Genomic DNA, 12,473 nt, shown 5'->3' on the forward strand with positions numbered 1-12,473 from the left:
TCTAACATAGCAGTTAGCAGCAGCACTAATATAGTAATAGCTATGAGACGCGTTGGATTTCCCATTACTTTTTGAGTAATCTTTTGCCTCTCAGGCGGCATTAGCTGTTCCACTACTGCTCATTGCAGAGCCAGCTGAAGGCTTGTCCCTTCCAGCGGGGTTTCAAAGTTTTACTTTGACATTAGTCACAGAAGGGATTCCTTCTTGCCATGAACAATTTAATCATTTCACCCTTCCGTTTTGCAACATACTGTCTGTTCATTGGCTCTCTGAAATCAGATGTGGTTTCTAGTTAATCAAATGCTAGAAATGATCTTCCTTTTCATTTTGCTCACATCTATTTGTAGTAACCCAGGTTGAAATTGATGTTGGAAATGATGTACTGACATTGGCAAAACCAAGAACTAGTGTTTAATACTGCTACATACCCTATTTACAATATTTTTGTTTCATTTCACAGACCTTCAAAAGGGAGTTGAAAGCTAAAGAACCTGTTATCATGAGTGCGCTTGAGACTGTGCGAATATTCCTAGCAGAACAGCCTTTGGAGGGGTTGGAGAAGCTCTATCAGGAGCCTAGAGGTAATTGAATGTAGAGCTACAATAACATACTGATAGAAGGATCAGTGATAGCAGAGAGATCCATAAATCCTTATTGCCACTATCTTTATATACTCCAAGCTGGATTTTAACATAACAAAGTATATGTGAAACAAATATTTAGTGAGCCTTCTGATGACTATGTAAGTAAATGTGTATATTTGTAAATAGAAGCTGAAAAGGGCTTGAGACCTTGTGTCTTTATGCATAACTTGTAGACTAACACATGATTCAAAATATGAGAGCGCTTAACCTCTGGGAGATATGAAATTCTATCCTCCTCATTTTGAAAAACTAACCAAACAAGACTACAGTTTGACCTGGCCATTTCCCCAAATAGATTTGGCTAAAAATTTATCCTAAATGGTCTGGAATTAAACCAATTGTTCTAACAGAAAACTATATTGTGCATCAGCACAAAGAAATGCAGTTACCATATTTATTCGACACTAGGTCAACCCTGAATTTAAGATGATCCCTCCAATAATTAGATTCTGTATATGGAACGTTTATAAATGTGTTATTATTTCCCAGGTATAGGATCTAATTATCAGAGGCTTGTCTTACCTTCTTCCCCCTCTCACTGCTACAAAAGAGAAAATAGTGGCTGCGAGGGTCAGATGGCCCCCCTGCCCTCCCACTCACTTCTTTCCACTGCAGCTTTCCTGCCCCTGCTACCACTGATACCACCCTCCCCCAGCTCTCCACAGCATCTGTCCCTCCCCACCACCCACTGTTGGTGCTGCTGGTTGGCCAGGCAGGTCATGTAACAGTGTTAGCTCTGTGAATTGGCCAGGCAGGCAATGAGGCAGTTGTGGTGCTGCTGATGGGCCAGGAAAGGAACAAAGTTTCCATGTGCTCCTTGCCTGAGAGGGAATCCAGCCTGAGCTAGAGCTCAGCTGCATCTGACAAGGGGGGAAAGAAGCAGGGGGGGTGCAAAGGGGAAGTGGAGTGGGAAGCAGGAGACTGTTGTGGGTCTGACTCTGGCCCCAACTCAGGCTTAGGGCCAGAGCTAGAGCCACAACAGGCACCCCCCACCCAGTCTACCCTTTATGTGAATCTAAGATGAGGGACTTTTTTCTCTATGCTTATTTAGAACAAAAATACTTGTCTTAGATTTGAGTAAATATGGCTTTTTTGTGTCCCTGATTTCCACAAAGCTTTTAAATGGGTGCTTAACTTTCAAGAACATATATGCACATGCTTCAAGTTAAGCATATGCAGAAGTACCTTGGTAATTACTTGTTTTCTTGCTGTGCTTAGAAGTTGTTTTGACTTGCCCAGGTAGCTGTTATTTTTCTAATAAGATAGAATAAGCCCTAACAGTCTTTGAACTTCACATTTAGAGCTGTCTCCTGAAGAAAGGGCTCAAAATGTCACCAGACTTCTCCGAAAGCAGGCAGATGAGGTCAAAACTGAATGGGATAAGTTGAACCTGCATTCTGCAGACTGGCAAAAGAAGATAGATGAGGCCCTTGAAAGACTGCAGGAGCTTCAGGAGGCGATAGATGAACTGGACTTAAAGCTACGCCAGGCTGAAGTATTCAAGGGATCTTGGCAGCCAGTAGGAGATTTGCTAATTGACTCTCTACAAGATCACCTAGAAAAAGTCAAGGTATCAGTATGCCTCTATACATCAACATTTTTGTGACCATAAAACATAATTAACCTTGTTTCACTGCATGATTGTCCCCAGAAGTTGGGAGACAAGTTTTAAAATGAGACTATTTTAGGTGGCTTTTAAAGAATTATGAAATTTAAAAAATCATGTAATTCTCAGATAGAAAGAACTTTAAAATGGAATTAAGGTTGAGCGCACACAACAGTAATTTAAATGAGAAATCTTTACAAGGAAGTTTAATTATGCCAAGCATAAGTATTATTAACCCAGGAAATTCAGTTAAAATTACTCCTAAAGGAAATTCAACCATGGTAAAATATGGAAATATATAATTAAGGCACAAACTTAATTCTGCCCTTCATTGTAGTTATGTAACCATTCAAATATGATTAACTATATGTTCCTAGCTACAGATTAGATTAAACTGATTTTTGAAAACACATTAGATTTTTCTTCCCTCCTGTGACTAACCCTTTGGGGTGAGCCCAGAATTACCCCCACTTCTCTGCTGCGTATGTTTGGGTCTTAACCCAGATCTTGCTCCTGGGAGACTCCTCTCCTGCTAGCAAATCTCAGTCTGTAGTGCCATAACTGGTATTTACAGAACAGGCCAGGCTAGGGCTAGGGACAGAAGCTACACATAAACCAGTTAAAGTGATCAGAAACTGGTTTAAACTTGTAACAGAATAGAAGTTCAGTGCACATAAACCAATTTCAAAATGGTTGAAACTGGTTTTAGACAAGCCTGGTTGACTGTAGTATCAGACTTAACTGTTTCAGGTCAAACTGGTTTATGAAGCTTCTGTCCCAGACCCTTTCCTGGTTCAAGTTAAATCGGAGTCCCCCAACATTTTGCAGCCCTGGGCTGGGCTGTGCTGTCTGCTCCAGAGAGTAGATCTGACCCCACCCCTCTGCTCCCTAGCTGGAGCAGTGAGGGCTGGCTCACTGGTCTCACTGGCTGGCTCATGGTTCTTACCCCCCTTTCTCTTCCAGCAGCAAACCTCTGCTGGTGTCTAGGAGCAGGGTTAAAACTTCCCTTCTGCCAAGTGTGGAGCTGCCCTTCCCTTCTTATTTACTGCTGGCTGTGACTGTGTACTACAAATCCCAGAGGCATCTGGGAGCAGTAAGAGGAAGTGATGAGCAACCCTGCAGAGCCCTGCTGCTGTGATTCTAGACTGCAAATCCCAGAAACCTCTGGGGCAGCAGGAAGAGAAAGTGAACACACAACCCATGCTGGCTATGTGCCAAAGAGCCGTGCTCTTGTCCCCCAACAGCTTCTGGCCTGAGCCACTGTAGGCATGTGGCTGCATTTCTGAATCAAAAGTGAATATCTGTTCATTTGCTTATTGGTTCAATATTTGCAGCATAAACTAACCTGCAAAGACTGAATCAATTCAGCCTCAGGCTTTTTGACTGCCTATACTTAGCCTAAGGGTTCCTTCAGTTTGCAAAACAAAAAAGGTCTGCCATACCCTTAAGAACAGAAACCCTGGTGCTACCAGCCACTCTAAAATCACTCTTACCACCAGACAGCCTGTAAGGTAAACAACCAAAACAGGTTTATTGCATAAAGACAGAAAAGTGAAAGGAAAAAAAGTTCTTTGGTTTGGAGATAGGAACATCTACTGCTACTTTCTAAATGGAAGAGCAACTTCCTGGTGCTCTCCCTGTTTCCAGCTTCCTTGACTAAGTTCTCCCTTTCTACTAGACTTGGGCTTCTCTTTCATTGATTTATCATTATTAGGGACCTACTTAGTTAGTGGTTTCATGGATTTCATGGAAACTGCAAAAATGACAGACTCTACAAAATCAACAACAACAAAAACCTTAATAAAATGCTGACTCCCCAGTGACAGCCAACACTCCTCACTGCTGGGAAGGGAAGGCACTGGCTGGCGGGGCGGCATGAAGAGCAGCAGCTAAGATAGTGGCTGCACCCTCCTACCCTTTGCCGGGGTCTCTGTCAATGAGTGCCAAGGGGCAGGGCTACATAAAGGGCAGCCAGCAATCAAGATGGCAATTTTCCCCTCATCGCTTCTCCTTCTTGGCCTCTGCCAATCGGTGCTGTGGGGTGGGGCCACCACAAAATTGGTTCTGAACAGAGAGTAAGCTGTGAAAAACCCTTTATCTTGCCACGATTTAGGTAGGTCCTTACTCGTCATCTCCTTGATTCTATTCTCCATTATCTTTCCTGGATACATATGTATTTATGTAGATTATTTCCTTCTAGCATTCGGCATCTTTCTGACAAGTAGATTAATGGTGTTCTATTTGATATGCACCAGACCATTTTTTTATATGAATGTTGTTCCAAGTAAACATTCCTAGGGTTTTATTTCCTCCCCATCTTATAGGTACACTAATACTATTCTCTTTGATATGTAATCAGCCATTTTCTATTAAAAAGTGCTTTATCACTGGAGCTGACTATAAGCAAAGAAAATTTCTTGATCTGGTCAGATTACTAAAACAGAAAAATGCATCTTATACTGGATATCACGTTACTTTCCCATATATGTTCCTTTATATCATTTTGTAGTTTATCATGAGCTCTTGATAGAAACTAAATATGATAGCAGTCAGGCCAACCTCGATAAATATTTGCGTGTGTGGAGACAGCAATCTCCCATAATGAACAACTATAGATTTGGGGTGTCCTATGGAACTTTCCCTCCCCTTTTTGTCAAAGCAGACAGAGTTTTTTCTTTTTGCTGTCCTTAATAAACTGGTATGCATTAGGTAGTTTTAAAATAATTTTGTAATCACTTTCTAAAGCTGACTGTTTATCCATTCCCAGGGGCTAGTATGTTAAACACATACTCGGAAAGATGTTTGTGAAGAATTGTCCTATTTCAAAATGACTGCCACTGCTAGTTGTTTTGAATAGGACTGAGACCACAAGATACCCTCAATTTTAAAAAGCCACTTATGACTGCCATCTCCATCCAGGCCTTCTCAGAAAGGATGAAGATACTATGTGCTGTCACCAAGAGGAGTAAAAAACCCTTAGAAACAGACTGATTGTTAAATGGCATTAGCCAGCTTTGTTGTCTTGTGGCTTCAGCCCAATTTAAACCAAAAGTAGATGGCTGCCATTTTGAGAAGGCATTATGAGGAATAACATTTATTACTTCTAAAAAAAATTGAATATATTGCATGCCAAAGATTTGCATGACTTTCAACAGCATAGGAAATGTAAAGAGGCTATAGTATTCAAATACTAAAATCATTCAGTACAAACAAAAACCTTGATATCTAGTGTTCAGATTTCTTAAAGAACCTATTTTAATTCATTATAATTCATAAATGAACAAATAGCTTTGAACATTACTTGCATATTTATTCTGCACACTCAGAAAATGTGCTGTTACTTGGGAGGACATATTCTGTATCCTTTATACATAAACACAATCCAGTCATCTGCAAAACACAATCTAGTCTTAACAGCAGAGTCATTATTGGTGCTGCCATAAGTATAGCATACTGATCCACGAACACCAATTCATGTCAAATAATCCGATTGTCCTAATTACTTAATAACATTATGATAACATCCACAATAACATGAAAATCTTATTATTTATAAAAATCATACTATAGCCATACAGTGCTATATAATCTTGTCCCACCTGGTCTTTGCTGTCAGAGAAACTGACCTTCCCCAAAATAGCTAGTAGCTTTCAAAGGATGTCAGAGACCTAGGTTTAGACTTAAACCGCTCAAGCCACCATTCTGCATCATTCACAGAAGGCAGCCCGTCTCTCACATCTCCCTATGTGCACTAGGATGATGACTCTAGAGGGGGTGCAGTGCTGCAGCCACAGTGAGCAAGAGAGTAGTCCCCCCCTCCCTGCCTGGTCCCCCTGGGAGCAGACAAAGGGAAGGGGAACCTCTCCACCAATCCCAACTGGTGCTGTCCCTGTTCCCAGCTAAGCCCTGCCCCACACAGCCTAACTTGGGTGGGCAGCAACATATCTGGTGCTTCCCTTGCCCCTGGGGCAGCAGGGAAAGCAACAGTGGCAGGTTGGAGACACGGGGAAGAGGAGAAGAGGAAGGAGTTTCATCTGTCTCAGGAATTTAAGAAAGTATCTGGTGGCTCCAAAGGGTAGACTGCCTGCACTGGTGGGAGCAGAGGAGGCTGGGAGCAGTGTGGGTTGCTGCTCGTACTGCACCCCCTTCGGGAAATCTTGCATCTGCCCCTGCTGGATCTCTCTCCCTTATTTTGGTTTCACTCCTCTTCATTTTGGACTTGAAAAGCCTCCCTGACAAAGTTTTAGTCAAAAGTGGCTCATTTTTGTAAAACAATAATTGTTTTACAAAAATATATATTTTTTTTTTGTCCAAAAATGTATGACCAACTCTGATAGGCGTAAAACCTGATATATCAGTCTGAACTAACTTCCTTTTTTGTTTGTTTCAAAGGATAATCAGATAAATTGTAAATGAAAAAAACTGTGTGTGCGTACGCTATGGAAATATAATTTAGGCATAAATAGTGAAAATAGATGCATGTGTTTACTGGGCGATGTAGGCTTGGCTGTGGTGTAAATAACTCCTAAGAGATCTGTATTTATGTCTGCCATTGGAAAGCCATTTGAAAGCCATACTTACAAATTAGTGAATGAATGGCTAATTTTTAACTTATGTATTTTTAGATATTCATTTCTTTTTAAAAAAATGTAGTGTGTTCTAAGAAGAAATAAAAGAAAAGTAGTTTTCCTTAGCTGTCAAATACAAGTTGGCCTTAATTTAAATTCGTGTTTCGATGTAAAATGGACACAAAGTACACAAATCAAAGCCTGAGCCGAGAAGCCTTCACTCCTCATCCTGAGAACATGCAAATCTTTCACTTTAAACTGAGTAGCCCTTTTGAGTTCAAGTGTATGCTTGTATATGTAGCAGTCAAAGATCCAGTGTTTTAATTTTGGCCCATTTCTAAGTATTGGAAGTTAAAAATTAATCAAGAATGAAAGGCCCTTTGTACTATAGAACATATCCTTCCTCCCACGATATATTACATATTTACCAGAATACCTTTCAGATACTATAGTGGATCCAGTGTTAAATATCCAGAAGAAAAAAAACATTGTAACTTTGATGGGAAAACAGTCACTAAATGCATGTCAAACACTAGCGGGATTATATGAGAAAATTAAATTTAGTGTAGTGGGCAGAGATGATCCTAGCAGGGTATGTGGCCTGGGACAAAACAGCCTGTGGAGGTCCCACCTCCCCATCCCTCGGCACACTTACTCCAGGGAGTAAAAGCCCTGGCACACCAGACGTGGAGGCCAGACCTTCTGGCTGGAACAGGCAGAGCCATCCAACCCGCTGGGTGGGCAGGCAAGCAAAACTGCAGCCATGGCCTTTCTGCCTGACTCTGTGGGGCCCCCCAAAGTGCAAGGCCCAGGGCAGTTGCCCTGATTCACTCCCCCTCCCACCCTCTCCAGGGATGGCCCTGGTAGTGGGTGCCTGGAAGCTTTACGCGTCAGCATTTTTGCTAGTAGGGAAGAAGAAATTTGATTCTATGAATTTTTTTTTGTGTGTTTACTCCAAAGTATTAGATATTCACCACAGCTAAAGCTGCAATGGGATAGTGCAGATATACTTTTAGTTTTAAACTCCAAGATCAATTCATGTATGAACAACAAGTAAAAGTGAGTGAAGCATGCTTACCTGGTGATAATGTGTCCAGCTAGCAAAAATAACAATTAAGAGAGCCTCTTCTGACAGGTTCAGAACTGGTACTAGCCATCATGAGAAAGGATAACAGGTGAGGTGTATTGTCTGGCCTATGCACTTTCTGACTATGAGGGTGGTTAAGCACTGAAACAAGCTACCAGAAAAGTTGTGGAATCTCTATCCTTGGAAATTTTTAAGACCAGGTTAGATAGGCACTTGATAGGGACGGTTTAGTCATGGATGATCCTGCCTTGAGCAGGAAGCTGGGCTAGATGACCTCCTGAGGAGTGCAAACAGAAATGCAGCTCCCCGCTGTAACTCAGAATGCTTTGCAGGAAGTGTTCTGATTTACAATGATCCCACGGACCAAACAGAAGTTCACTGTTGGTTCCAGGGGAGAGAGGAATTTAGCTGCTGGCTGTGAGCCTGCAGCTGGCTTCCCTTAGCAATGGCCCCTCCTCTCTCCCAGTCTGTGCTGATTTCACAACGGGAGGTGGGAAAGGGAAAAGAAAGAGGGGGGTGGAGGGGCTCCAATTCACCTGTCCCACCCTATAGCGTGGGCTGAGAAAACCCCAGACCGACCTCCCTGTGCTCCCTTTCCCTCCTCCCATTCTGAAAACAGTGACAGGCTGGGAGGTATTGCGGACAGAAGTTATTGAAGATGCTGTGTTTTGAAACATCTTCATCTGAACCCCCATGTAATAAGGGTCATGGGCCATGGCTGTAGAGCACTTCCAGTGGCCAGATCAAGTGAAAACTGTCACTTCTGTCTGTGTCCCAAAGTCTGTTCCAATCCTACTTTTCTTTGATCCCATGATCCTTCCTGTCCTGTCTCTCTACCTAAGAAATTATTCTATCACCATCTTCTCTACATCCACTGTTCATGAATTTGAAGCCTGTTATCATAAACCACTTTCTGTGGCCAGATTGGGCAAAAAATGTCACTTCTGTCTGTGCCTAGTATGTTGTTAGCCTTTTTGCAGCAGCAGCAGCAAGAGTATGTTGTTGACTTTTATTCAGCTTGTAATATGCTATAAGATCACACATCCATTTCAACAGTACTGCAGCTTAGCCAGTCATTCCCCAATTTTTATTTATGCATTTGATTATGCCATCCTAAGTGCAGGACTTTGTGTTTTTGTTTATCCTTATTCATTTTGTTCAATTAATTTTGGACTTTTTTCCAGCTTATCCAGGTCATGCTGAATCCTACTTCTATCCTCCAAGGTACCTTGAAATTTTACTCAGCTGGGTGCACTCAGCTATTTGTGCACTCAGTCCCATCCTCCAAATAACTAATGAAGCTATAAAACAGAACCAGAATGAATGTAGAAACCTGGGGAACCTTATAGGCCTGTAAGCTGCCTTGACATAACTGATGCCATTTTTCTTCTTTCGAATGGCTATTATGAACCGCAAGTGAAACTAGCACAGAGGTAAGCAAACAACTGTTGTAGGCAAAACCAAAATGTAGATAGCTGTAGAATGTAGAAAAACAAGATAGAAGAGAGAAGCAAAACCAAGCCCAAGGATGGCTCAGTAGGTGAGAAGTAACTTCTAAAGAAACAGGCTGAGGGTGACAGATTGATGAGGAAATAACCACAGTAAAATGTAATTAGGCTCTGTAGCATGATCATATATGGCATATACACAAGAGGGCTATAAAAAGCTATAGAAGCCTATATAAAAATTAAGTTTGGTGAGCTTTCACAGAAGAGGAGGAGACTATACCAGTCAAAACTGCAAGGCCCAGTGCCATCCTGACACCTGGCCAGCTGAATCATTGCGTATCATTCAGAAGGGCTGTGTAAGAATATCTTTACAGACTGTTTTGGGTTTTGCTTGAGTAGTGGTATTGCTTAAATGATCAGTAATTTGGATTTGAGACTGGAATGGTATCTATCACCAGTTGTTTCACTCTGTTCACACACACCCCCAATCAAAATTAAGTTCCACACCCCTACATGATATATCTTTCCTGTTCAGCATCAAGCCATAGATGACCATCTCTGAATAATCTCATCTACAGACACAAGCTCAGGACATTCTTACCCTCTTAACACTGATGATTAGCAGCTCTCTTTCTTTGCTTCAGACCTGCCTTCTGTCCAAACTAAAATCTCAGTCCAGTCTCTCTCTGACATCTCCTCTTTGAGGTCTGGCCATCAGGTCAAAAGTCACCACAGGTAAGAGTTTTTACTTGCCCTTTGCCTTTTTGCTCAGTTGTATCATCTTTGATTTAGACCCCTGCGGGCTATCATGTCCAAGCCACGTGTAAATCTTGCTGACTCTTTTCTAACAAGATATGGACTTCCCTATATAGCCACACAACTCTCAGCCAGCCTCTCTTCAGATCATATCCAAGTTATTGCACCACCCTTTTTTCTAGCCCTGACAAATGAATTTTGCTGTGCTCATATCCATTCCATATACTGCCACAGAGCTCTCTCCTTAAAAATTTCCTCTGCTGTGATGCCTATAAAAAGCATAAGACTTGGTAGGCAGCTGATATGCAAAGACCACTGCCTGTCATTCTTATCTTTTCTTCATAGTCCCCCATCTTTTTGCCTATATTCATCTTTTACTTGGTGTTTCAGGTCAAGTTTTGCTGGCATAGCTGTGTCACTTAGGGCTATGAAAAGATCATGCCCTGTAGCTAACTTATCTCTGACAAAAGAGCTTCTGTCATTTGAGGGAGCTAGGGTAACCGACTGCCAGAAACTCCTTTTATTGCAGAGCTGTATCCATACGAGGGTGCCTGGCCATGGTACTGCAGCTGTCACAGTCAGTATGGCAGCACCTACCGTAGTAAAGAGATAACTTTATGCTTAGATTTTAAGCTCTTTAGGACTGGGAATTGCAAGATGCCTTTGTTTCGGGGGTGGGGGGAAGTGTTCACTTTGGCCTCCATTTTGAGAAATAATGTTAGGAAATCTGTCAGAACCATGGGACTTAATGGGTTTTCCCCGAAGGAATTATGTGAGATTGACAGCTTTTCCCATTATTTTTCTATGCTCTCAGACTTGTGAAAGTTAAGAAGCCCCTATTTCAAGGGCCTATACCAAGAACGTTGTGGAAGGTGATCCAGTGGGCAACATAATTTGTGATGGCACTGTAAAGCATATGTATGAATGCAAATAGGCTTACTAATAGAAACACATTGCATGGCTGATACTTATGCCAGTAACATGCTATCAATTCAGTTACCGGAAATTCAGTTCTTTATTGTAGACAAGGTAGTAGGTTAATAGAACAGCCTTTTGAAACCCTAGGGAGCAGATCCCTTATCTAAAAGTTTTGCAGCCTACTATAAAATGAATTAAGTCAAGAACAGGAGAACGGTGCCAAAAAAGCTCCTTTAGCTCAGAATGAAAGTGTCTGTCTCCAATTTCATCATCTCAGAAACACCCATCAGCTGAAGGCTGAATGGTGCAGCCCTGTTTTCAAGTAACTTCACTGTGTTGAAAAGTGATTTGTTCTCCATTATCAGCACAGAAAAAGGGCACCTTGACTCAGTGTGGTGATTGCTAACTGTGAAATAAAGGTCAGATTTTCTCATTTAGTCAGATAAATCCTGTACTTTCCTGTGAACAGTTTAAGGCAAGCTTACAATAAGACTTCTTCACAACTGGACTTAGCTGCTGCAAATTCACTGTTAAACATTTGAATAAAGGAGTTTCCCAGCAGGATCGCTAAATAGTATATGCAAAGTAAGTGTTTAAAGATGTGCGTGTTAGAAAAAATAAGTCCTTAGAGATAGTAGGTTTACGTCTCAAGTCTTTTTTTTCCCTATTGCACAATTTCTGAAAAAAATAAAATTGTGAGGCAAAGACAAAGATGAGCCTTGTCAAGTGATTCTTCTAAGCTCTGCCACTGACCTTGCATTATCTATTTTTTATTACACCAATGAATTGTTAAATGGCAAATGTCAATTGTGACTGACTTTGTAATGTTGAGAAATACTCACCAGAGATTGACCAACAGAAACATTATTTTAAATTGTGAGCTAAGCAGAGTTTACATTTGCATCTCTACAGAAGTGAAGTATATTAACCTTCTTGCTATACCTACTCCAAAATGGCTGTCTGTACTCACTCAGTTTTCTTGCCCAGGAAGTAAAATCAAGACCAATCTTAAAATAATTATTTAAATCTCAGCTGCACAAGCTTATGAAAAGAAAAGGAAACAAAATAGAATCATAGAAAATGAGGGTTGGAAGGGACCTCAGAAGGTCATCTAGTCAAGCCCCTGCTCAAAGCAGGACCATCCCCAACTATATCAGATGGATTTTGCTAAAAAATAAATAAATGTGTACTGCACTGAAGTATCACATTATTGCACACAGTTTAGTAGTTTCTTTTTTTAAAAAAAAAAAAGAAAGAAAAAGTTTTCACAAGCAATAGAAACTAACATTGATGACTTGATTCCATTCTGACCTTAAGTAAACTGGAAGAGAAAAAAAGCCTCCAGTATTCTCTAATAGATCTCATTCTAGTGCCATTCAGCTGCTGCTGGGAGGCAGTTGTGCTGCAGAGAGATAGATTCCTTAGGGTAAAAGGGCACAAATGAGA

General features: G+C 41.2%; 1 protein-coding gene across 12 annotated transcripts in view; it reads left to right on the forward strand.

The window, feature by feature from the left end:
- The window catches only part of DMD (dystrophin), a 2,172,325-nt gene that overhangs the window by 1,882,977 nt on the left and 276,875 nt on the right, over positions 1–12,473 (forward strand). For all 12 annotated transcript variants that reach the window (XM_059720821.1, XM_059720816.1, XM_059720817.1 and 9 more), the window contains 2 exons: positions 461–581; positions 1,946–2,214. In XM_059720821.1, coding sequence (XP_059576804.1) covers positions 461–581; positions 1,946–2,214 — 390 coding nt within the window. The remainder of the gene's footprint in view (positions 1–460; positions 582–1,945; positions 2,215–12,473) is intronic.

The sequence above is a fragment of the Alligator mississippiensis genome, chromosome 1, assembly GCF_030867095.1.
Source record: "Alligator mississippiensis isolate rAllMis1 chromosome 1, rAllMis1, whole genome shotgun sequence".
Classification (NCBI taxonomy): Eukaryota; Metazoa; Chordata; order Crocodylia; family Alligatoridae; genus Alligator; species Alligator mississippiensis.